At 45.9% G+C, this 20,042-nt stretch overlaps 1 protein-coding gene across 1 annotated transcript; it reads right to left on the minus strand.

Moving 5' to 3' along the window:
- Positions 1–567: 567 nt before the first annotated feature.
- RND3 (Rho family GTPase 3) lies at positions 568–14,615 on the minus strand. The gene is made up of 5 exons (XM_085227998.1): positions 14,279–14,615; positions 14,102–14,189; positions 7,132–7,241; positions 5,509–5,643; positions 568–2,724 (listed from the first exon to the last, which is right to left on the minus strand). The coding sequence occupies exons 1-5, from the start codon at positions 14,426–14,428 to the stop codon at positions 2,473–2,475; spliced, it is 735 nt and encodes a 244-aa protein (XP_085084124.1). The 5' UTR covers positions 14,429–14,615; the 3' UTR covers positions 568–2,472.
- Between the last annotated feature and the right edge of the window lie 5,427 nt (positions 14,616–20,042).

The raw sequence follows: 20,042 nt of genomic DNA on the forward strand, positions 1-20,042 counted from the left end.
CTTGTGCAACCTGTTCCAGTGTGGATGCAGGCCTTTAGAATCATAGAAGGAACACTTGCTTCAGCAGAACCAAAACTAAGAAATGTAAGAGCTCCCTTGCCTCGGTTTTACAGGTTTCAGGGAGAAAACGCACGGAGAAGGCACAGGCTGCACTCAGCATCACATCCTCTGTATCCAAAATGAAGCCTGAAACACCCAACAGCTGCAGTGCTGGGACTCCAATTCCAGGAATTACAGCAACCGTGATGTCCTAATGAGAAGGCAACCAGGCAGCAAAGCCTGTCTGCTTAACTCACAAGGAGAAGGAAAGAAAAGCTCCTGGAACAGCCTGGATGTGTGAGACCTCATGAAGATAAGCAGGCAATGCTTTGGAGGCCAAAGCAAACCACACTTGTTCACTTGCTCTAGTTTCCTCTGTCTGCCTCCAACCTTTTGAGAAATACAGTCAAATAATCCACATGACATACTTTTAACTCCAGAAAACCCAAAAGGCAGTTTCAAGTGTGAGATGGATCTCTATTTGCATCCCAAGTCCACCAATAGAAATGAACTAACACACAAAGGCCATTTCTACTACAAGTCAATTACTTTCTTTTTAATTCAAAGAAAAGAATGGTATTTTAATAAATACTGCAGAAACATTAACCGAACATACAAAGTGACTTCAACAATTTAAAAAAAAAAAATGTAATGAGTGTCCTGTTTTATAACAGTTATAACTTATTTTCTTCCACAATATTTAAATACAGAAAGCACTTACCAGCTATTTTGTAATACTGCCCTAAGCGCACTGCTGCATCAGTCATAAGCTTATTATGGTGGTAAAGAAATGTCTTTTTGTGTGGGAAATAATTGGAATGGATTTCTTTCTCTTTTTTTAATCATTGGATGAAGAAAAAAAAAAAAGTGCTGGGAACACACTGAGTTTTAATCGTGGTAATCCTTTACCTTTGCAGAAGTCAACATGAACACAGCTTCAACACTTCAAAAATGAAGCATCATCCTTGGAAACAAACTGCTTGTTCTCAACAAGCTATAGCCACACCGGTTAGAGATTACAGCATCCCCCTCCAGAGGAGCCATGAAGTCGGTCAGTAAACAGTTGTGAACAAATTTAAGAGCTGACAGAGTTAATGTAACAGCAATCAGTAAGGAAAAAAAAAAGAACTTGATCAGTTCACCCACGTAATGGTTAAGGACTGCTGTCTGGATAAGTAGATATTAGTCTTAAAGACTAAATGCTGTATCCAGTTTCCACTGGGGTCCCCTTAAGGCGTCACAGTTCTTCAGACTCCATTTCCTCACAGCGCTCACCATGAGCAAATGAGAGATGGCTGCCCCAAACAACTGCACACCAGTGGCTAACCATGGGTAACCTGGCTCTGCTGGCTCACCTGCAGATTTCTGGGTTTTTCCCAACACTGTTGCAGAGAACCGTATCACAGAATAGCACTTCATAGCGTTTACAGAGGGCTGGAGGTGGGAACCACCGGGCTCCCCAGCTCTGAGCAGGAGCAGAGGAGGCTCAGGGCTTCTCCAGATGGGCAGTAAGGCTTAACGAATTGTGTTTTTTGTTTTTAAACTAAGAATCATTTGTAATCATAGCTCTTAGCACCTTTCATTTGATTTTAGAGCTGAACCTACAGTGAAATACCCATACAGTACACCAGAACTTGAGATCATTTCCACCTTAAATTACAATCACGAAGAGGAATTGAAAGTCAGGCTCCAAAAGGCAGGCAGTTTGCCCGCACATCCCACCTGGATCCATTTAATTCCTGCTGTGAGGTCACCTATTACACTGGGAAACCTCACACGGCCTTCTCCATGACCAACATGTCACTATTATTCAGCTCGTGCTGCCATCTCAGAAAGGCAAAGCTCCAAACTTCTCACGTACAGTGTTTTCCTCTAGGTGATGTATAGGCCTTGGTGTACTCTGCATTTCAACGAGGAGCTACTACAAAATTAGATCATCTCCTTTGGAAAACCAACTACAAGGTCACAGGGATAGTTCCTTAACGAGGGTGTATTAATAATGTCTTCTTTAAAAAAAAAAAACAAAAAACCATTAAACTATCATTTTAAAGAAATCAAAGCAGTAGCATCCGGGAATAGAGCATCAAGAAAAGAAACAAGCACCGTCAATGACGTCTCTCTTCTTCGTGGTGTTTTTTTTTTTCCTATTCACCCTCTTTTTTTTTTGTTTTTTTCCCCCAGCACATTCAAGTGTTCTCATTTTTGGCATTTTCTTCCACGTACCATCTCCTGATGCCACCTCATTCAGAGCCATTTCTTCTCCCTGCTCGGTCTACATGCTCAGTTCCTAAGTACAGTCTCACACAAGAGGTGAAGAGTCTCCTTTAAAGCACTGGCAGAAGCACTCACTAAAAACCACGTGGCTGCACACTTCATTGAGCCTCCACCTCTCCCGAATGCTCTCTTCCTCCTGCTCAAGGAAATCCAGGTCCTTCACATCACCGTGCAACTCTTTGCTTTGTCCTTTCGCAAGTCTGTAGCCACTGTAGAAAGTTCTGGCCTGCCAGGCATGTGTGAAATTCGCTTTGTTGCCCTCTGTGATTTGTTTCGTTTCACGTTTTTGTTTGTTTTATTCACACACGCCAAGGTGGCAACATGGAAAATGTCTCTGACACTGTTTTCTGACTGTAAGGCTGAGCATTCAATGTACGTAGCTGCTCCAATCTGTTTGGCCATATTTGCACCCTAAGGGAAGAAAGAACGCTCAATCACTATCAAGTTTCCAGGGAGCCAAAGCAAACCATACAATTACTTTTCAGCACTGTTTTCCATACACAATGTTTTGTGAAAACCAAAAGCTAAAGCTCAAATACGACAGCCAGCAGCTAATTTTGCAAAATAAACACAGCTTGGCTTCCAAGATGCAGTCAGGCGTTCTCTCACAGATAAAATACAATTTGAAAGAGAAATGATAACTGCAGAAATCCAGAACAGCATCAGCAGGACCCATTCAGCACCTTCATCCCTACACGTGTGGATCACGTGCTCACTGAGAAAAGTGCAGACCAGGCAGCTTCAGGGGTTAAGGCTCCTACCTCCAGGCAGATGATGTGCTCAGAATCCTTCACTTAACCCCCCAGCCCTGGAGCAGAGCACGCAAGGGAAGCCCTGCTCACAACTCTGCTAAAGAGATGAAGTTTATGGTAAAAAAAAAACAAAACAAAACAAAAAAATCAAAAAAAAAAACCCAAACCTGTGGGTTCCTGGGCTGGGGAAGAGTTAGATCAACTTGTATCTTGGGAGTGGGCAAAAATAAAAAGGCTCTCAGTGGCTCTGCAACCTTTCTTTTGCAATTGTAGGTGTATGAGAAGACAAAGCAGGGTATCTGCTCTAGCAGCACAACAAGCAACTCCAGCACATACCAGCACCCCCATGTACCCCGTTGTTACAGGAGGATAACTTTGCACTGTGTGGAAAATATGGAATTGTTTTAATAGGATTTCACTTCTGAGGAAGTACTACAAGGAACTCCAATCTTCCCAGTTAAGTTACAACATCCAGCCACATTCCTGATGTGCCACTCCTCAAGTACTCACACACCTGAGATACAGGCACAGCAGGACACACATCAGGCCAGTCCCTCCTCTGTGCTCCCAGCTGCACCAACCAGGCTGATGGCACTAATCTAACTGGACCCACATCTTCATTATGCATTATTTGCCTTCAAGTGATGCAGCTGTTTCCTTATCAGTTTTAAGTGGGATTGGCTGATAAAGGACTGTTAGTTGTAGGACCGAGCCCTACACACTGTTTAACACCAATTCCTACCCACCCAAACCTATCTTACTTCCTCAAAAAAACACCTGCCAGGCTTAGCTGGCTGGAAATTGGTTGGCATGTTGGAGACAGGGTGTCACCATCAACCAAATTCAACCTTCAAACACTTTCTTACGAAGGTAAGAGGAGCAGGGGGGGAACCCTACTAAACTCTGATGCCATATTGATTCAGCAAGGCAAGGGAATCTAGAAACCTCTTGCACTTCCTTAGCCTGGATGGCTTGATCCTTCCCTAGAACTAACACTGGGGAGCACTGAATGACTTCAGGTCACCTCTGTGCCCTGGAAACCAGGAGACATCCAACCAGGCTCAGGCTAACTTCCCCTCTGTGTAAAGTGCAGGTGAAGTTGTGCCCATTTATTAAGTAGGGGCTTCACTATCACATACCATTTCCTCTTTGTTCAGTAACAGCTTATGGCTTAACCTTTCCTAAGGAGTTGTGACTTCAGAAGAGATGTTAAGCCTTCAACTCCAGGTGACAAATCCAACTGCCAGTAGATTTTCAATCACTACTTCTGAAAAACATCAGGCTTGATGGTTTTATCTACCACAAAAAAATACATATATGAACTTGTGTATACCTTAAGTGGCAGACAGTATTTCCTTTACAGTTTCCAATAGTTGAAGAAAAACAGTACGGAAAACTGCAGCTCCAAGGCTGAACGATATGAATATATATGAATGCACAGAAGTGGTGTTTTTAAACCATATTTTCTCCAATCAGGAGAAGGACAATCAAGATTTAAGGGCACTCCTGAATCCTTTTATGCTAGGGTAATAAAAACTGGCATTTAGTTTCCTGGAAAATTGTCTGAAATGGAGGGATGCTTACTGAGTCAGGCAGAGAAAAAAATGCCAAAATCAGCATAAGCTATCACAACACAACACCCCATGTCATATTTTAATTAAGATACTCAGCTCATGGCATCTCCACACTTTCAAATTTAACATGCTGTAGGAGGCTGCATTATTAGTAATTGCATATTACGAGCTGTTGGTTTGGAAAACCTGAGGCTTTGGAGAAGACATCAGAAAGTGCTCCTAATAAAGGATACACACATCAGCTAGAACTACCTATGCAGGTAACATTTTCACACCTACATCCCGCTGAGTGCATCTGAAATCCATAACCATGTTTCTGCTGGTAGAATAGACACAATACACATGTAAGTAATAGGGGAAGTTTATCTTAGATCCTAGTTCCACCCCCTCCCCCCCATTCTGCCTCCTGCTCTCCTGTGGCCTGATTCCTTCCCTTTTCATCTCAGTGTCTCTGCCCCACAATGACTGGCTCCAGCCTTCTCACTTCCCAGCAGAAGAGAACTGCCACCAAGGATTAAGATGCTTTCTGGATTTGCTGCCACCTCCACACAGAGCTACGAGGTGTTTTTACAAACAAGTATTCAAGCAATGCCATTTTAATGGAGTCAGATTACACGAAATACTTTTCGTAACACTCAAGTCATGTGTGTAACCTTCAACTCAAATGCAAAGACAATGACTTTATCAGCATTAAATGAATGGGACACATGCCACACCTCTCAGTTACCATTCTGGCTTCTGCAAGCACTGGAAAGAGGTTGCATTTTCAATTCACTTAAAAGGCTCTTGGCAGCCAATAAAGCCACAGTCTTACAATGCTTTAAGAATGCTCTTACCCTCCACCCCTAAGCACAACGAATGGCACCTACCTGGTCATAGGACACGGGTGTCTGCCTGTGATTGGAGAGTTCTACAAGTGTGCTTACATCCGTGCGCAGGTCTGACTTGCAACCAACCAAAAGCATTTTGGTATTCGGGCAGAACTCCTGGATTTCTCCTTTCCACTGTGAAATTGTAGGTGGGTGTTATAATGGAGTAATTGAATGTTTAAATCCAACGAAGCAATGGGTCCAAGTCCAAGTTTAATAAGTCATGACATTCTCCATGGAAATACTCTTACACAACAACCACATCCACCTTCGAGCACATTTCTGAAGGCGTCAGTGCCAGCATTATCTGGTCAAGGATAAAATCTTACAATCTCCCACACTCATTCATTCCACTGACTTAGTAATCGAGATTGTTTACCTACGTGAGTAAAGGTTTGCAGAGCAGTAACAAACCAACCACAGTGACTGACACAGGAGCCGTGGAAAGCTGCTGTCACTGCCTTCAGTGGTCCCCCAAGGCTGAGCTAGAGGCACCACTTGTATGACCACAAAGCACACACTGCTACACACACTGGCTCATGGCTAAGTCCTAACATCCAGAACTATACAAATCTGTCACAAGTCAATTAAGGAAGTCATTCAGACAGAGCTTGTAAAGCATTTTGGGTTTTTTTGCACATCCCCACCCCCTGCATGGTTACTATGCAGATGCAGGAAAGCCAACAACTCTGCAGCCCAATCTGACTAGACTGTATAATCCCTGAAGACTAAGAATTTGGCTTTGAAGGCATATTAACAAAAATCTTTTCCAGAATTAAGCAACAATACAGTAACCAACAATAACAGTGAGAGAGATAAGTTCTTGATGCTTGCTGGCATAAAGAGAAGAGTAATCTGAAGTGTTTTCTGCAGATTATTTACAGCACTGCACACTGCTTTATTCCCAGTGAAACAAGAAACACCAGCCCCAGCTACAGAATAAAAGGAACTTCAGATCATTAAGCCTTAAAAAGAACAGCACAAAGTTTGAGCCATGCCCAGTGACCAAGGGGAGGAACAGGACCACCTCGTGAACACAGAGCTTGACTCTCCAACTGCAGCACATTGACACAAGGGAAGCCAGCTTTGTATCTTGGATCACTGAGCTAAAATATTCTGAAGTCTGATGCAGAATTACATTTCTATGCTATTGCTAGGTTTTATGGCATCTTCCAGAAGCATTTGTCACTGGCTCCTTCTAGCTTAAGGCTGAGGAATTATGTAAAGCCATGGCCTAAGCCTAAACTCTCTACAGATGTGTTTTAAACCATCTCTGCAACATGGCAGTTTCTCAGACCTACCTGTTAAATGAATGTGATGTTAGGTAATTTCTCACTGCACCCAACACCACCCTAAAAAAGTCACTGATGTCTAAGGGCTGAGGAATGCGAATTTACTGCACCCTTCAGCTTCCATTAGACAGTTCTTGTTTTCAGTTAACATTTATCCCTTTCAAATCAATGACTTCAAATTCCAGCAGTGCAGAGCACAGTCTGGTCTTCATTCCATTATAAAACAAAAACAAACTGAAGTTCCTAACATAGGAAACATCACCACTCTTCAGAGAGTCAGAGACCAGCTACTTATTAACAGCTCTCTCCTCAAACATTTCTTAACACTTGCCTTTTTTAGCACACTGTCAAGAGTCTCTGGACGACTGATGTCAAAGCAGATCAAGACTGCATCAGAGTCTGGGTAAGAGAGTGGACGGACGTTGTCATAATAAGGAGACCCTGCAGGGAAACAAGAAAACACGATCAGTTTGTGTGTTTCATTTTCTGCAGTTACTCATTCAGAACGTTTGGAAAGAGTTCCAGTGAAGGTCTTCACCAGCACCTTCTCCTCATTGCTGTATTCCTGACACATGAGACTGAGCTGCTCAATTCCCCTCTTGCCTTTTGCTTTTCACCTTCAAAATCCAGCCATGGCACACAGCTATGAAGGATGGCACCTTACTGGTCTGCCTCCTGCCCAAGGCTTGTGATGCCCCCTATAACCAGGGAAAGAAAGTCAGGTCAGCCCAAGTTGAAATTCCAGTCTTAATCTGCAGCAACTTGAGAAAAGTCAATCACAGAATCACAGAATGGCCTGGGTTGCAAAGGCCCACAGTGCTCATCCAGTTCCAACTCCTGCTGTGTGCAGGTCGCCAACCAGCAGCCCAGGCTGCCCAGAGCCACATCCAGCCTGGCCTTGAATGCCTGCAGGGATGGGGGCATCCACAGCCTCCTTGGGCAACCTGTTCCAGTCCTTCTGAGTGAAAAACTTCCTCCTAATATCCAACCTAAACCTCCCCTGTCTCAGTTTAAAACCATTCCCCTTGTCCTATCACTACCCACACTCTTCAAAGCAGATTTTTCACAGCTGTTTTCAGTTAAGAACTCAGTAATTTCAAAATAAATAATTTATAATAAAGTTCCAAGTGCAAAAAACATGTTTACTTGTCAGAGAAATTGGCGATTTCTTGAAAAATTCTTGCCTAGAATTAAAGCATTTGCTCCAGAACTCCAACAGGAGAGAGCCCAAGCCCTGCAGGCAGACCCATGAGTACATTCGGTCATAATGTCACACTGATTTGTAAACCAATATATGCTCACAGTAAACATTTATGTACAGCCTGTAAAATGCATTCTGATCAATAAGAACAAAAGCTAAGCTAGTCATCTGGAGGAGCATAAATAATCTCTGTGTTACATGTCATGTATGTTTTACTTTGAGTGCCATTAAGGGGTTTGCTGGTTTTCTTTTCATGGTGTGCAGAGTTATAACAGTACCTGCAGAGCCAGAGCTCTTTGCCACATCATATCTGGATGGAAATCTTCCTTTCTCTGGAAAGTTCCATTCACTCAGCCATCCCTGCTCAGCCTCAACTCTGCTGAAGTTTTATCAGTGGAGCAGAACGAGTTTCTGACACAGAAGGGTACATCAACATTTGCATGGTCAAACAGGATCGTGTATTGGACTGTAAAACACATGCCTGTGACATCATGTGCGCTTTCTGGTCACATTCTTATACAGATTTTTCTTCTTCCACATACCAAACATACAGCACAGGCCGCAGGTCACAAGCATGCAGCTTTAAGAGTCAGCAGACATGAACTTGGGGGTTATCACCCAATTGTATCAGCAGCTCTCAAACTAGCTACAACTAATTGTCAGCAAGGTCTCAGAGGCTGAACAGAGACTATTCGCTGGATTAGAGGAATTCTTCAACGTTGCCACTGACAGACAGCTCCCACTGTTGCTGAGAGCAGGGAATGGTGTGAACGTATCACAAATGACTTCAGCGGGACAGCTTTCGCAGAAGGAAGGAGTCAAGAATCTCAGGAATGTTGTTTTTGAAATGAATGGTAACACATGGGGAATGAAGCATTACCAAACTAGGTAGCAGAAGGTAATTTGTTGAACAAGACTTATTTTATTCAAATGCTCATCTTCATAAACGATGTCAATCTAACAAAGAGGCAGCTGTCAAAAACTGCTCTTCAAAAGGCAGCTAGCAGTCTTCAGCAGCAACTGGCATGGCAGAATGAGATCGAGCGAGCTGAGCCGACCACAGAAGTGTTCATCCTGAGCTAAGCTGTGCTCACAGCATCTATCAGCAAGCATCTCCCACTGCAAACTGTCCCATGGCTATCTCCAGCACTGCCATTACTGTGCCTCTATCCAAGAGCCCCAGGGCCAGGTTCCCAGCTCCAGGCAAGCTGCAGAGCTGTTAGCAGGCAGCAGGACAGCCCTACAGTGTGAACCCAGCCCAAATGCCAGCTGCCCTACAGCCCCTCGCCTGCGGGCTGGGCACAGCACCTGCCTGCCCTGCTCTCCTCTCCCAGAGCAGGCAAGTAGGGGCAGGAGCTGCTCCCCATCTTCAGGATCACGAACGCCTGGCCAAATGGTTGCTGGCTAGAAAGGAGTCTCAAAAAAGCCTCGCCCAGAAACTAATTCCTTACACACATACCTAACTTCTCACTCACCAGTCTTCAAGGACACAACGCACCATATATGTCCATCAGCATGTATTTATGTATACATACAGCCACCACCTTCAGACCAGAGATTCCTTTTACTGTGTCAGCTGGAGCTGCTTTTGTTTTGAGGGTTTTTCTTTTCACGTTTTCCTTCTGAGCCTCTCACATTAAAGATGCTGAACCGAGCGTGTGTACTTTGATAGGCAGCAGCCTCGCTCAGATGCAAACTAGGAGCATTTGACACGTTCTTTTCCTCGGGGTGGTGTGCTGCAGAACAAACTGGGAACGTTTAAAGCACTCAGACTGCAGCACCAACAAAAGAAGTTTCCCAGTCTCATTGGAGAGCAACAACTGAACGTCTATTATCGCCCAAAGAAAGAGCGGCTCCAGCCCTCACTGTGCAAGGCTATTCAATCCAGCATTTCATCACTTCACCCAGAAACCCTCCGAACGCAGGAATCTCAGGAATGAGACTCAAGTCTGAACAGACAACTTGAACGCAGCCCAATGAGGCTGCTCAGTCCTTTTCAAGTTAGTCTGCAGATCTGAAACCATGCCAACCCTAGAAAACAGAAGGAGAATGCAAGGCTACAGCCATGGTATTTGTGAAAAAAACCAAGCATACTTGTGTTTGTGATTCACTCCTTACAAAATAAATCTTTTTTGTCAAGGACAACATGAATGATTTATCAGTTCTATCAAGGAACTGCTGATAGTGCTGTAGTTCATCTTGTTCTGGGGAAGTATATTCCAGCTGCAATCCCTGATTTTATCTCTTTGGCAGCTTAAATAATCTAAGCCGAAGTAATTAACACAGTAAGAAGGCTCTACTTCTCAAATCTCAGGCTGCATGCAAAGCACAGCACTGTTAAGCTTTTAGTGAGAATTAACCCCCCATCAAGCAGTACGGTGTGCTTTAGGCTACAGAAGTTAGCAAAGTTTAGGTTGAAACACTGCTATCTTAATGCACGACAAACTCACGTGGTTCAAAATGGGTGGATGCTTTGGTTTTCTGACACCTTAGAGCCACTGGGAGATGCTGGACGGGAGCTGGAGCTCTGTCTGGAGGTGGCTCAGCCCACACCCCTCCTGCAGAAACGGACCTCAGCCTGCCCTAGGCTGGAGGGAAACCTTGGGAACAGGCAGCATTCAGCTATCTGCACACCACCAGCACCCAGGACCAGGCAATATTCCACTATCTGCACACCCCAAGCAGCCATCGGGCACTCGTCTTTGTTGCCTTTTGGACTCCAGTCAACTGAAAGAACAACAGATGAACAGCCGTGCTCCCACTCCCAGCTCCTCAGGCTTACTAATTATCAGCTACACAGAAAGCACCAAATACCGCAGCAGCAGCTCCAAGTGGCTGATTCACTGCTGATGTCTTTCCTCCTTCTCAATTCACCTTGGCCATTCTGGAGAAAAGAGAAGCTCTCCAAGCATACAAATATCACAATATTCATAGCTTTTTTTGTGTTCTAACAGAAAACTGCACTGTCAGACCAGTTAGCAATCCTACCGTGCTCCAAAGCAGAGCAAACTACCAATGCCAGTTACCCCCATGCTACCATAAAAGAAGCAAACCACAAGGCTCAGCACAGCCAACCTGCAGGTTAACTGGGAGGCAAGGACATTATTTTGGCATTTCCCTACATGCTGCTTTACTGCCAGAGTCAGGGAACAGTAAATCCACATTTTTCAGATTCCTTCTGACAGATGCTTCAACAAAAACACCTTTAAAATGAACATTAGATTTTTATGTAGACGGAGTACATCGTGCTCATCCAAACTGCAGGGAAGCTACCTGGATTTAAAGCTCTGCATATCAAAAAGCCATATCCCTTTTTAATGGAAGAAGGCAAGAAAAACTGAACCATCAGTGTGTCAGACAAAATGCATCTGACGCATAAAGATTCCTCAAGGTGCCCATAAGCCTGAAGAAACTTCTCTCAAGCACTGCACACAGCAAAAGGAGCAGAGCTGCCAAGCAGCTCAAGACTGCCATACTGCATTACCACCGAATGGAATAATTTATGATGGAGTTCTACTGCAACCAGACATTCCTGCTTTGAAAAAAAAAAAAAAAAGGAAAAAAAAAAGGGGGTTGGTAGTCCAAAAACCAATTGAAATTCAAGTTGGCAAGTATTTCTCTTAATGCTGCGGCTAATTTAAATCCTTATGACTTGCAGAACTGGACTGTACTAGAAAATATTTGAATAATGAATCTTCCCATTCCACTCTTATTTACGAGTGTTTTGTCCCAAATCTCTGTGTGGATATTCAAGATACAACAAAAACTTCCTAATAAATGTACAGCTACCTTTGAAAGTTCAACTGTGTGCTGCTCCACATTTTGCCCTTAAGGTTCCTCCTGTAATAAGCACATTATATAAGGCATTTCTTTAATAGGTAAACCAAAACCATGGCAGTGATGCTTGCTTTTACTCTAACACAAGGCTTTTAAACACTGACAAAGTCATCCTGAAATATCTGCAGCATAATGTGATCAAGCCCAACTAAACTGCACCCAATTTTCACCCTTTGCAGCCTCAAAATAAAGGAACAAAAGTCATGAGGTGGGCCATTAACTCCTTCCCCACCCCATGTCGCAATGGACATTGTCCACCATTAGCGTAAGGCAGCTACAAGTCACTTTTTCAAGTTAACTACATCTGGGGCTGCTCTAAAGTCATTAAGACGTTTATTGTAATTCAGTAGGCTAGCACAAAAGCTTGTAAAGAATTAAATTACCAAGAACTTAAGATAATGCTGAAACGGTATCTTATCTCCTTATGTCTCTTATCTGGTGATGATGGTGATGTGATTTCGCGTTGGGGTGATGGGTTCTGTCTTCCCACAGTCAACAGGAAGAGCTGCTTAGAGACTTCAGCCGCAGAATCCCACAACCAGAGCACCTATTAGCCCGAGCATCACATCCCTCACATTTCCTCTTTGGTTTCAGACTGCAGAGATAGCCATTTGTCCTCTATCTCCCGACTGCCAAATTGTCTGTTTGTTCCAGGATGGGCCTGAGAGCATGACGTGCACATGCACTGGGTTGCAGGTGCTTCTCTCCAGCGCTGCCATCCTTTGAAGTGCTACAGGATGCTTCATCACACCGGTGTCACCAGCCTCTGACATACAGATTCCAGACCTTTGCAAGTCAAACAACCCACGCGTTGTACTTTAATAGCTAAAGATAGAAATTGCCAGAAAAACTTCACCAACTATTAAAAAATTAATAAGGCCTTACTCCAGAGTTTGCTACCATCGGCTTAGTCATCAGGATGAAAGCTCAAGCCAGACACACTCAAGAAGCATGAAAGTCTATCTTGGCAGAAGATAAAAAAATCTGTTTGGAACTATGCTGATAGTGAACGTGGGCACGGAGAGTACCTTTTCCCAGTAATCATGTTGCAAGCCTTCAAAATCATTTCCTGAACAGCAAGGGGAAAGGCAACTCACAGTCTACTTTCCTTTTCTGCAACGGGATTAAAATCCCAGTTTCCTGTAAGAGGAGTGATTTCTTATTTAGATGAAACCAGTGTCCAATTTCAACATATACAAATCCTGCCTGGAGAAGAAAGGGCTTTTGCATACACCTAAGTTTTTTCCAGCTTTTTCTTTTCACTCTATTCCGCAGAGGGAATGCAGCTCCATACCTGTTAATGGCTTGTGTCATTCACCCCTGAGTGAATGTGTGCTGATGCTAGCAAGTAAGTAAGGATAGTAAAGATGGGTCCCCTTGAACGGAGCGTATAAACGGGAGGGGAAACGGCTGTTTGTGAGGGTGGATAGTGATAGGACAAGGGGAATGGTTTTAAAGTGAGACAGGGGAGGTTTAGGTTGGATTTTAGGAGGAAGTTTTTCAGCCAGAGGGTGGTGAGGCACTGGAACAGGTTGCCCAAGGAGGCTGTGGATGCCCCATCCCTGCAGGCATTCGAGGCCAGGCTGGCTGTGGCTCTGGGCAGCCTGGGCTGCTGGTTGGCGACCTGCACACAGCAGGGGGTTGGGACTGGATGAGCATTGTGGGCCTTTGCAACCCAGGCCATTCTGTGATTCTATGATATGATTCCCTGCACCTTCAGAGGGCCAAGGATGCCTCCCTACCCAAAGCCTTTCGCAAGGGCTGGAAAATTTGCTGTGTTTTGTCAAAATAGACGTTAAGAAGCGTCCAAGGAACTCAAATATCAGCAGACTTCATTCAGTACGAGCATTGCTAAGCACTCCTTTGCTGTGGCGAGGGCTCAGGGCAGAGTCAAGCTAACCACAGTCCTATCTGCCTTCCACTGAACACTGACACATCTCTGCTAACAGAGATTTGTCCACACCCTTCCTTCATCCTCTCCGAAGTCTATTAACACCATCACAGACTACCTGGGCGGATAAAAAAACGAACCTTCCGGAATCTGTGCCTCACTCAGCAGAACGGAGCCCAGCCCGGCGGGGCTCCCCGGGCTCAATCGCGGGGCTCCCCGGCACAGCGCGGGGTTGCGGGGCGGGCTCGGCCCGGCTCCTCCCCGCCCGCCCTGGGTGGCCTCCCGGTTCCTTCCCGCCGTACCGACGCGTGCTCAGCCCCGCAGCACACCGCCCCGTTTCCCGATCCCTGCCCCGCCGTTCTCAGCGCTCACCGGAGGTGTCCCACAGGCTGAGCTCGATGCGCTGCGTGTCGATCTCGAAGCTGGCCGTGTAGTTCTCGAAAACGGTAGGGACGTAACTCTGCGGGAGAGAGACAGAGCGCAGAGCGGTCAGCCCCGGCCCCGCAGCCCCCGGCCCGGCCCCCTAGCCCTGCCCGAGCCCCGGCGCACCTCGGGGAAGCAGTCCTTGGCGAAGACGTGGAGCAGCGCGGTTTTGCCGCACTGGCTGTCCCCGACCACCACGATTTTGCACTTCACGTTCTGGTTAGGATCCATCACCGCCTTGCTTGATAACTTCTGGCTCGCTCTTCTTTCCTTCATTGATCTCCGCTTAGTATCCTTCGACCGGCCAGAGCAAAATTGAAAAAAAAAAAAAAAACCAGACCCGATGGAAAAGAAATAAAATCAATACATAGAACGAGGAAACCCCACTGGAAGTGGCAGAGCCACGGGACGGGACGCAACCCACTCCTCCCGCCCGCCGGTCCCGCGCAGACTGCTTTGTCCCCCCGCCGCCCGCCCGTATTTATAGCCTCGCCCCCGCCAATCACCGCCCGCCGGCAGTGTGGCCACGCCCCCTCACCGCGCTCGCGCTGCCGGGGCAGAGCGCCCCCTTGGGGAGCGTGCGCGAGGCGGCGGTGTCGGGGAGCGGGCGGGAGGAGCGGTGTGAGGGAGCGGGGGTTTCGCGTAGCCCCGGAGGTCGTCGTAACCGTGGGGTGAATAATCCATCATCCGTGCCACAAACCGACCCCGTGCCACGTCTGGGCTGAAACACGAGAAACTCATAACGTCTGACATAGAAAAGCCCTAATATCTTGCAGGTGTTTAACTGCAGGAGTTTACCTCAGTGACACAGGCGGGGCAGAATCCCGAACATGGCGTCCGCAGCGGTGTCCCTGTGTGTCACATTGTCAGTGGCCACGTTACTCACTTCTGATAAGCTTTCCAAAGAGCCTGAGGTGTGGTTTCTGGTGGAAATTAGGAGCAAAACATTGAAGTTCGTAGGGTATGTGTTATTAGGAGGCCTCAGGGATATGCAGGTTTGCGCCCTGGCTTTTTTAGATGAAGAGCTCACCTCTGCACATCTGCAATCTCAATCTATCCCTATCTATGAGGATAGCTCGAGCGAGCCGGGCTGGTTCAGCCTCGAGACAGAACAGCTCTGGGGAGACTTCACTGCAGCCTTACAGTCCCTTGAGGGGAGCTTATAAACAGCAGGGAGAGACTTTTACACAGTCAGATAGCGACAGGATGAGGAGGAAAGGCTTTAAACTAAAAGACAGGAGATATAAACTAGATGTTAAGGGGAAATTCTTTACCCAAAGGCTGTGAGGTGGTGCTGCCCAGAGCTGTGGTGCCCCATCCCTGGAGGTGCCTGAGGCCATGGATGGGTGCTGGGCAGCCTGAGCTGGGGATCAGCCAGCTCACGGCAGAGGGTTGGAACCAAATGATTCTTAAGGTCCCTTCTGACCCAACCATTCTGTGATCCTATGAAACTCAGTTGCATAAATGTCTTCAGAGTACATAAAGTCCTGCTTCTTTGTTCCCCTCCATTCTTTTATTGTACCTGAGACACATAGCAGCTTCAGGAGTGGAGGCGGAGCAGCCCCTTGTTTTCCTTGAGTCCATTGCACCATCTGAAGTCTATCTGTTGAATATATGGGGAGAAGAAGATGGGGTTGAAGGAGCTTTTTGCTGATCTTGCATGGGAGGTGGATGGAAGGATCTCACTGTCAACTCATCACTCACCTCTGTGCAGATGGAGGCAAGATGCAACAATGGCAGTGCCTACACCTGGCGTAGCTTGCCCAGAGATGTGATGGATACGGGGTCTGAGCACCCCAACATACCGTAAATGTCCCTTTTCATTGTCCAGTAGTTGAACTAGATTACCTTTAAGGGTATCTTCCAACTCAAACCATTCTATGGCTATTGATTGCATGCCACCCATTCCTTGGCAGTGGCATGGCTTCCCTCTCTGGATCCAAGGGAGGAGGGAGCCATGCTCATGGGCCATGGGGGACTGCTGCTTTGCACAGCTCATACGGAAAATTTGCTTGCATCCAGCTATGTTCAGAATGTGGAAACTTTAATGCACACCAAGCACTTACTCATCATGACTTCCCACAGCACGCCTTGTGCTAATATGAGCAGAGATGGCTGTTTACATGCTTTGTTTGCTCTCACAGTTCAGCCACTGCCAGCGTCACCCATCTCCAAACCCACGGCTCTCAGGCTGTCCTGCAGTGCTCTGAAAGCGAGGAAGCGAAGGAATCCCCGCCGGGGCTGAGACAAGGAGCTTCAAACCGACAGCCCGAGCTAATATTAGAAGAGGTCACTGTGCGTTGCTGTGTGCTCACTGGCACAGAGGCTCTGCAGAAGAGGAAGGGGATAACGTATGGCTGTGCAGGGACCGCCTGTGTGCACTCGGGATTCCTACCAGGGGAAGCGTGGGACCTCGCAGCTCTGTGCACTTGTGACAATCAATAAGAGAGGGAGCTACGAGATATGCCTGCCTGCTCCGGAACAGCTTGTTTGTTGTCATTCCTTGGAGAAACTGTCCCAGATATGTTAATCCCTGTAAAACTATTATTCATGTCATACTATTAAGTTTAATGCCTCTTCACATATCTTGATAACTAGGGGGATAACACGGCTGGGTTAATGTTTCCATTGGTATTTTTCACACGCAGTCCGATTTTGATTTATACAGCAGAGTTTCTTGCTCTGCTTGGTTCAAATTCCCCATTTAGCTTCAGCTCCGATTCCTTTCTAGACTTTCACAGCTTCTCTGCATTCCATCCAGGGAAGTATTATATGTATATTAATACCATCTATATAATCCAGTATTATCTCTGGTAATGACTACTGATCTTGTGTAAGATTTTATGGGAATATCAAGATACGTTTTTCTCCTCTCACAAGTCATCAATTTGAACACTTTCTATGGCTAGAATAAAACAGTTAAGAAGAGTGCTTTTAGCACCGCAATGATTGCTTGACGATTTAAATCTAAAATTGCCATCAGAATACCTATCCACGTAATGCCAGCTACCAAAGCTTCCGAGGCAAGTACTGAACGCCATACATAAAACATGAACCTTCCAGCTCCCATTCCCTCCTCCTTTCTGTCTGTGTGTGTGTGTAACTAAACGCGACATACATTAAAAGAACGTTATTAAGGCTTAAGGTCAAACACTTGTGTGTTAGGAAATGCGCGTTTCCTGTGTGTCGGAAGCGTGGGCTCCCGTGTGAGCACGCAGTGATAGTCATTAATTTCACGATCCCAAATTATGTTTTCCAGAGAACTTATTCAGCCCACAGAGCGATATTGTCACCTTAACGAGCAGCTATTCAGAAACATCTGTACGTCTCACAGCTCCCTGTGTAATCCATGCTTCATTTAGGGCCGCTATTCAAAACCTTCTTCTCAACACATACCAATTTATTATCTCTTTCCTCTTCTCTGGTACTTATCTCTGTCATGTTTGAGTTCTTAACAGCTGAAAATAAATTATTTTTCACGGGTACCTTGTGAGACAACGTGATCAGAGTGTGCCTATTTGACAAATGAGAAGCAATAAGGTCACAAGTACCCGCTAATTTCGGTTGAACACACCAGACTTGATTCATTCGGAACACTTAACATTATGCAGCACTTCAGAGGTTTCGAACAGAGCTCCTGTTGTTTCTGTGTCTAGTGGTAAGGGCTTAAAATCAGAAAGCCCCGAGCCACGCTGAATGTGTAGGAAATAAAAAAATCTCACTTAGTGATTGTCTGGGCAAAATGTGGTCCAAGCAGTCTGACTGACATCACAGTGGAGCCCACAGCACATGTGGGAGTATTTGCTGGCTGGGATCCCTTGAATCCACATTTATCAAAGGGGCAGAATGTGCAAGAGTCAGGTCACCATGGAGGGACTGAGATTTTGGCCTCCTAAACCTGGGTCTCGTTTTCTTCTGTTCCGAGGGTTTAAAATTGATGGTGATATGGGGAGAATGAGCATCACAGTCCTGTGTCGTGAGGTTGGTTTAACAGCCACGTGGGAACGATGGCAACTGTGGAAATAAGTGCTACTGATAAAGAATGATGTAAATAGGTAAAATTAACTCGAGACATCTGTACCTCTCTCTCACTTGACCAACAGCTCACTGAGCACTCAGGACCAAGTGGGAAAGAAACAAAACTCAGCTACTCCAGCTTTCAGGAGCTGAGGGCCATGCTTTCACAATGTTACATGCACTCTAACATTATTCCAAAATCCCTTAATGACTCAAGGTAGGGCATTAGGACAGACAACAAGAAATTTCACAATACTAATCATACTGCTGTTATTACGATGTGAGTGGGAATTCCATGTCTTGTGTGATCTGGGCTGACCTGGCACACCTTGGGGCTGTATTCTGGCACTCGTTGGCAGAGCACTGCCATGATTCTGGCTGTGCTTCTCGCCTCCATTTGCAGATTACATGTGGGAGGCTGATGCCCTTCTCCCACGTTTGCTCCCTTCCTGTAGAATCATGGAATCATTGGGGTTGGAAAAGACCTCTAGGACCTCCAGGTCCAACCCCAACCCACCCCACCATGCCCACTGACCATGCCCTTCAGTGCTACATCTCCGTAGTTCTTGAACACCTCAGGGACGGTGACTTCACCACCTCCCTGGGCAGTTGTGCCACTGCATTGCCACTCCTCCAGAGAAGAAATTATTCCTAATATCAACTTGACCCTCCCCTGGTGCAACCTGAAGCCATCACCTCTTGCCCTGTCAGTGTTACCTGGGAGCAGGGTCCTACCCCCACCTTGCCGTAACCTCCTTTCAGGGAGCTGGAGAGAGCCATAAGTGCCATCCCACCATCAGAGATACACCTGCATTTTGTGACGCCTGAACATTTTGCAGCTTGTACCAAAAAGGATGCGTCTTATCCCAGTTTTGGACAGTTTTGAGATAGCCCAGTGCAGTGGCAGGACCAAGACAAGCAGTAGAGCAGGGGCTCAGGGCTCAGTGCCCTCCTGCTGTGGCTCACGGCCCCTTGGCCTCAAATCAACACTCCACCGGATCAGGGCCTATTCCTCCTGGGTAAATGCAGCCAAGGTAGGAAAACTCCTGGATAAACACAATCTCATGTAAATCCAGCGGCGGCCGCTTTGCTGTTCCATTATGTATGATCTGTAGGAACAAATCGCACGGCCGGCTGCTCTACCATCCATGAAAGCACAACGCATCTCAAGGACATTTCCCGTGGTAGGGTGGTGCACGAAACAGCCCTCCTCGAGGAGGAAAGCCAAAAATCCAGATTCAGAACCCACAGCTTTAACGTGTGTGTTTTGCCTAAATCCCTCGTGCTGTTCTGCATTCCTGCTTCGTACGAGATCAGCGCAGCATCTTACAAAGCAGCGAGCATCCGCGGCCATCGGAGTGCGATGATGACAATATAGGATTCAATTTCAACAAAAAGAGAGATTCTTTTTTTCAAAGCCCCATCCAAACTGAAAAAAAAAACAACAAAAAAAAAACAAACAAAAACAAAAACAAAAACAAAAAAACCACCACAAAACCAACATCCAAAGTTGGATTATACTGCTGTGGATCCGAACTCTAATCTGAACCAAACTGATCTGAAGATCCTTTGAAATATCCTATTGAATTTGGCTCAGAATGAAGTGGTTTCTAGCTGTTGTTTGAGAACACCCTGCAGACAAATAGTTTTCATTTTTGGTTCCTGGAGGTTAATTATGGAAATTCATTGTAGTGGATCAGCAGTCCCAGTTGCTGGGGAGACAGTAAAACTGTTTGGTATGAAACTCTAGCCTGGAGCTGGAGGGAGATTTTCTGACAGAATGGCTTTCCATCAGAAATATCGATATGCTGGAAGCAGAACGCTTTGTAAAACTACTCTGCTAAGTCTTTTTGGCTGCAGCACCACCAGCTCA

Source organism: Meleagris gallopavo, chromosome 7 (genome assembly GCF_905368555.1).
Source record: "Meleagris gallopavo chromosome 7, MGAL_WU_HG_1.1, whole genome shotgun sequence".
NCBI classification, from domain to species: Eukaryota; Metazoa; Chordata; class Aves; order Galliformes; family Phasianidae; genus Meleagris; species Meleagris gallopavo.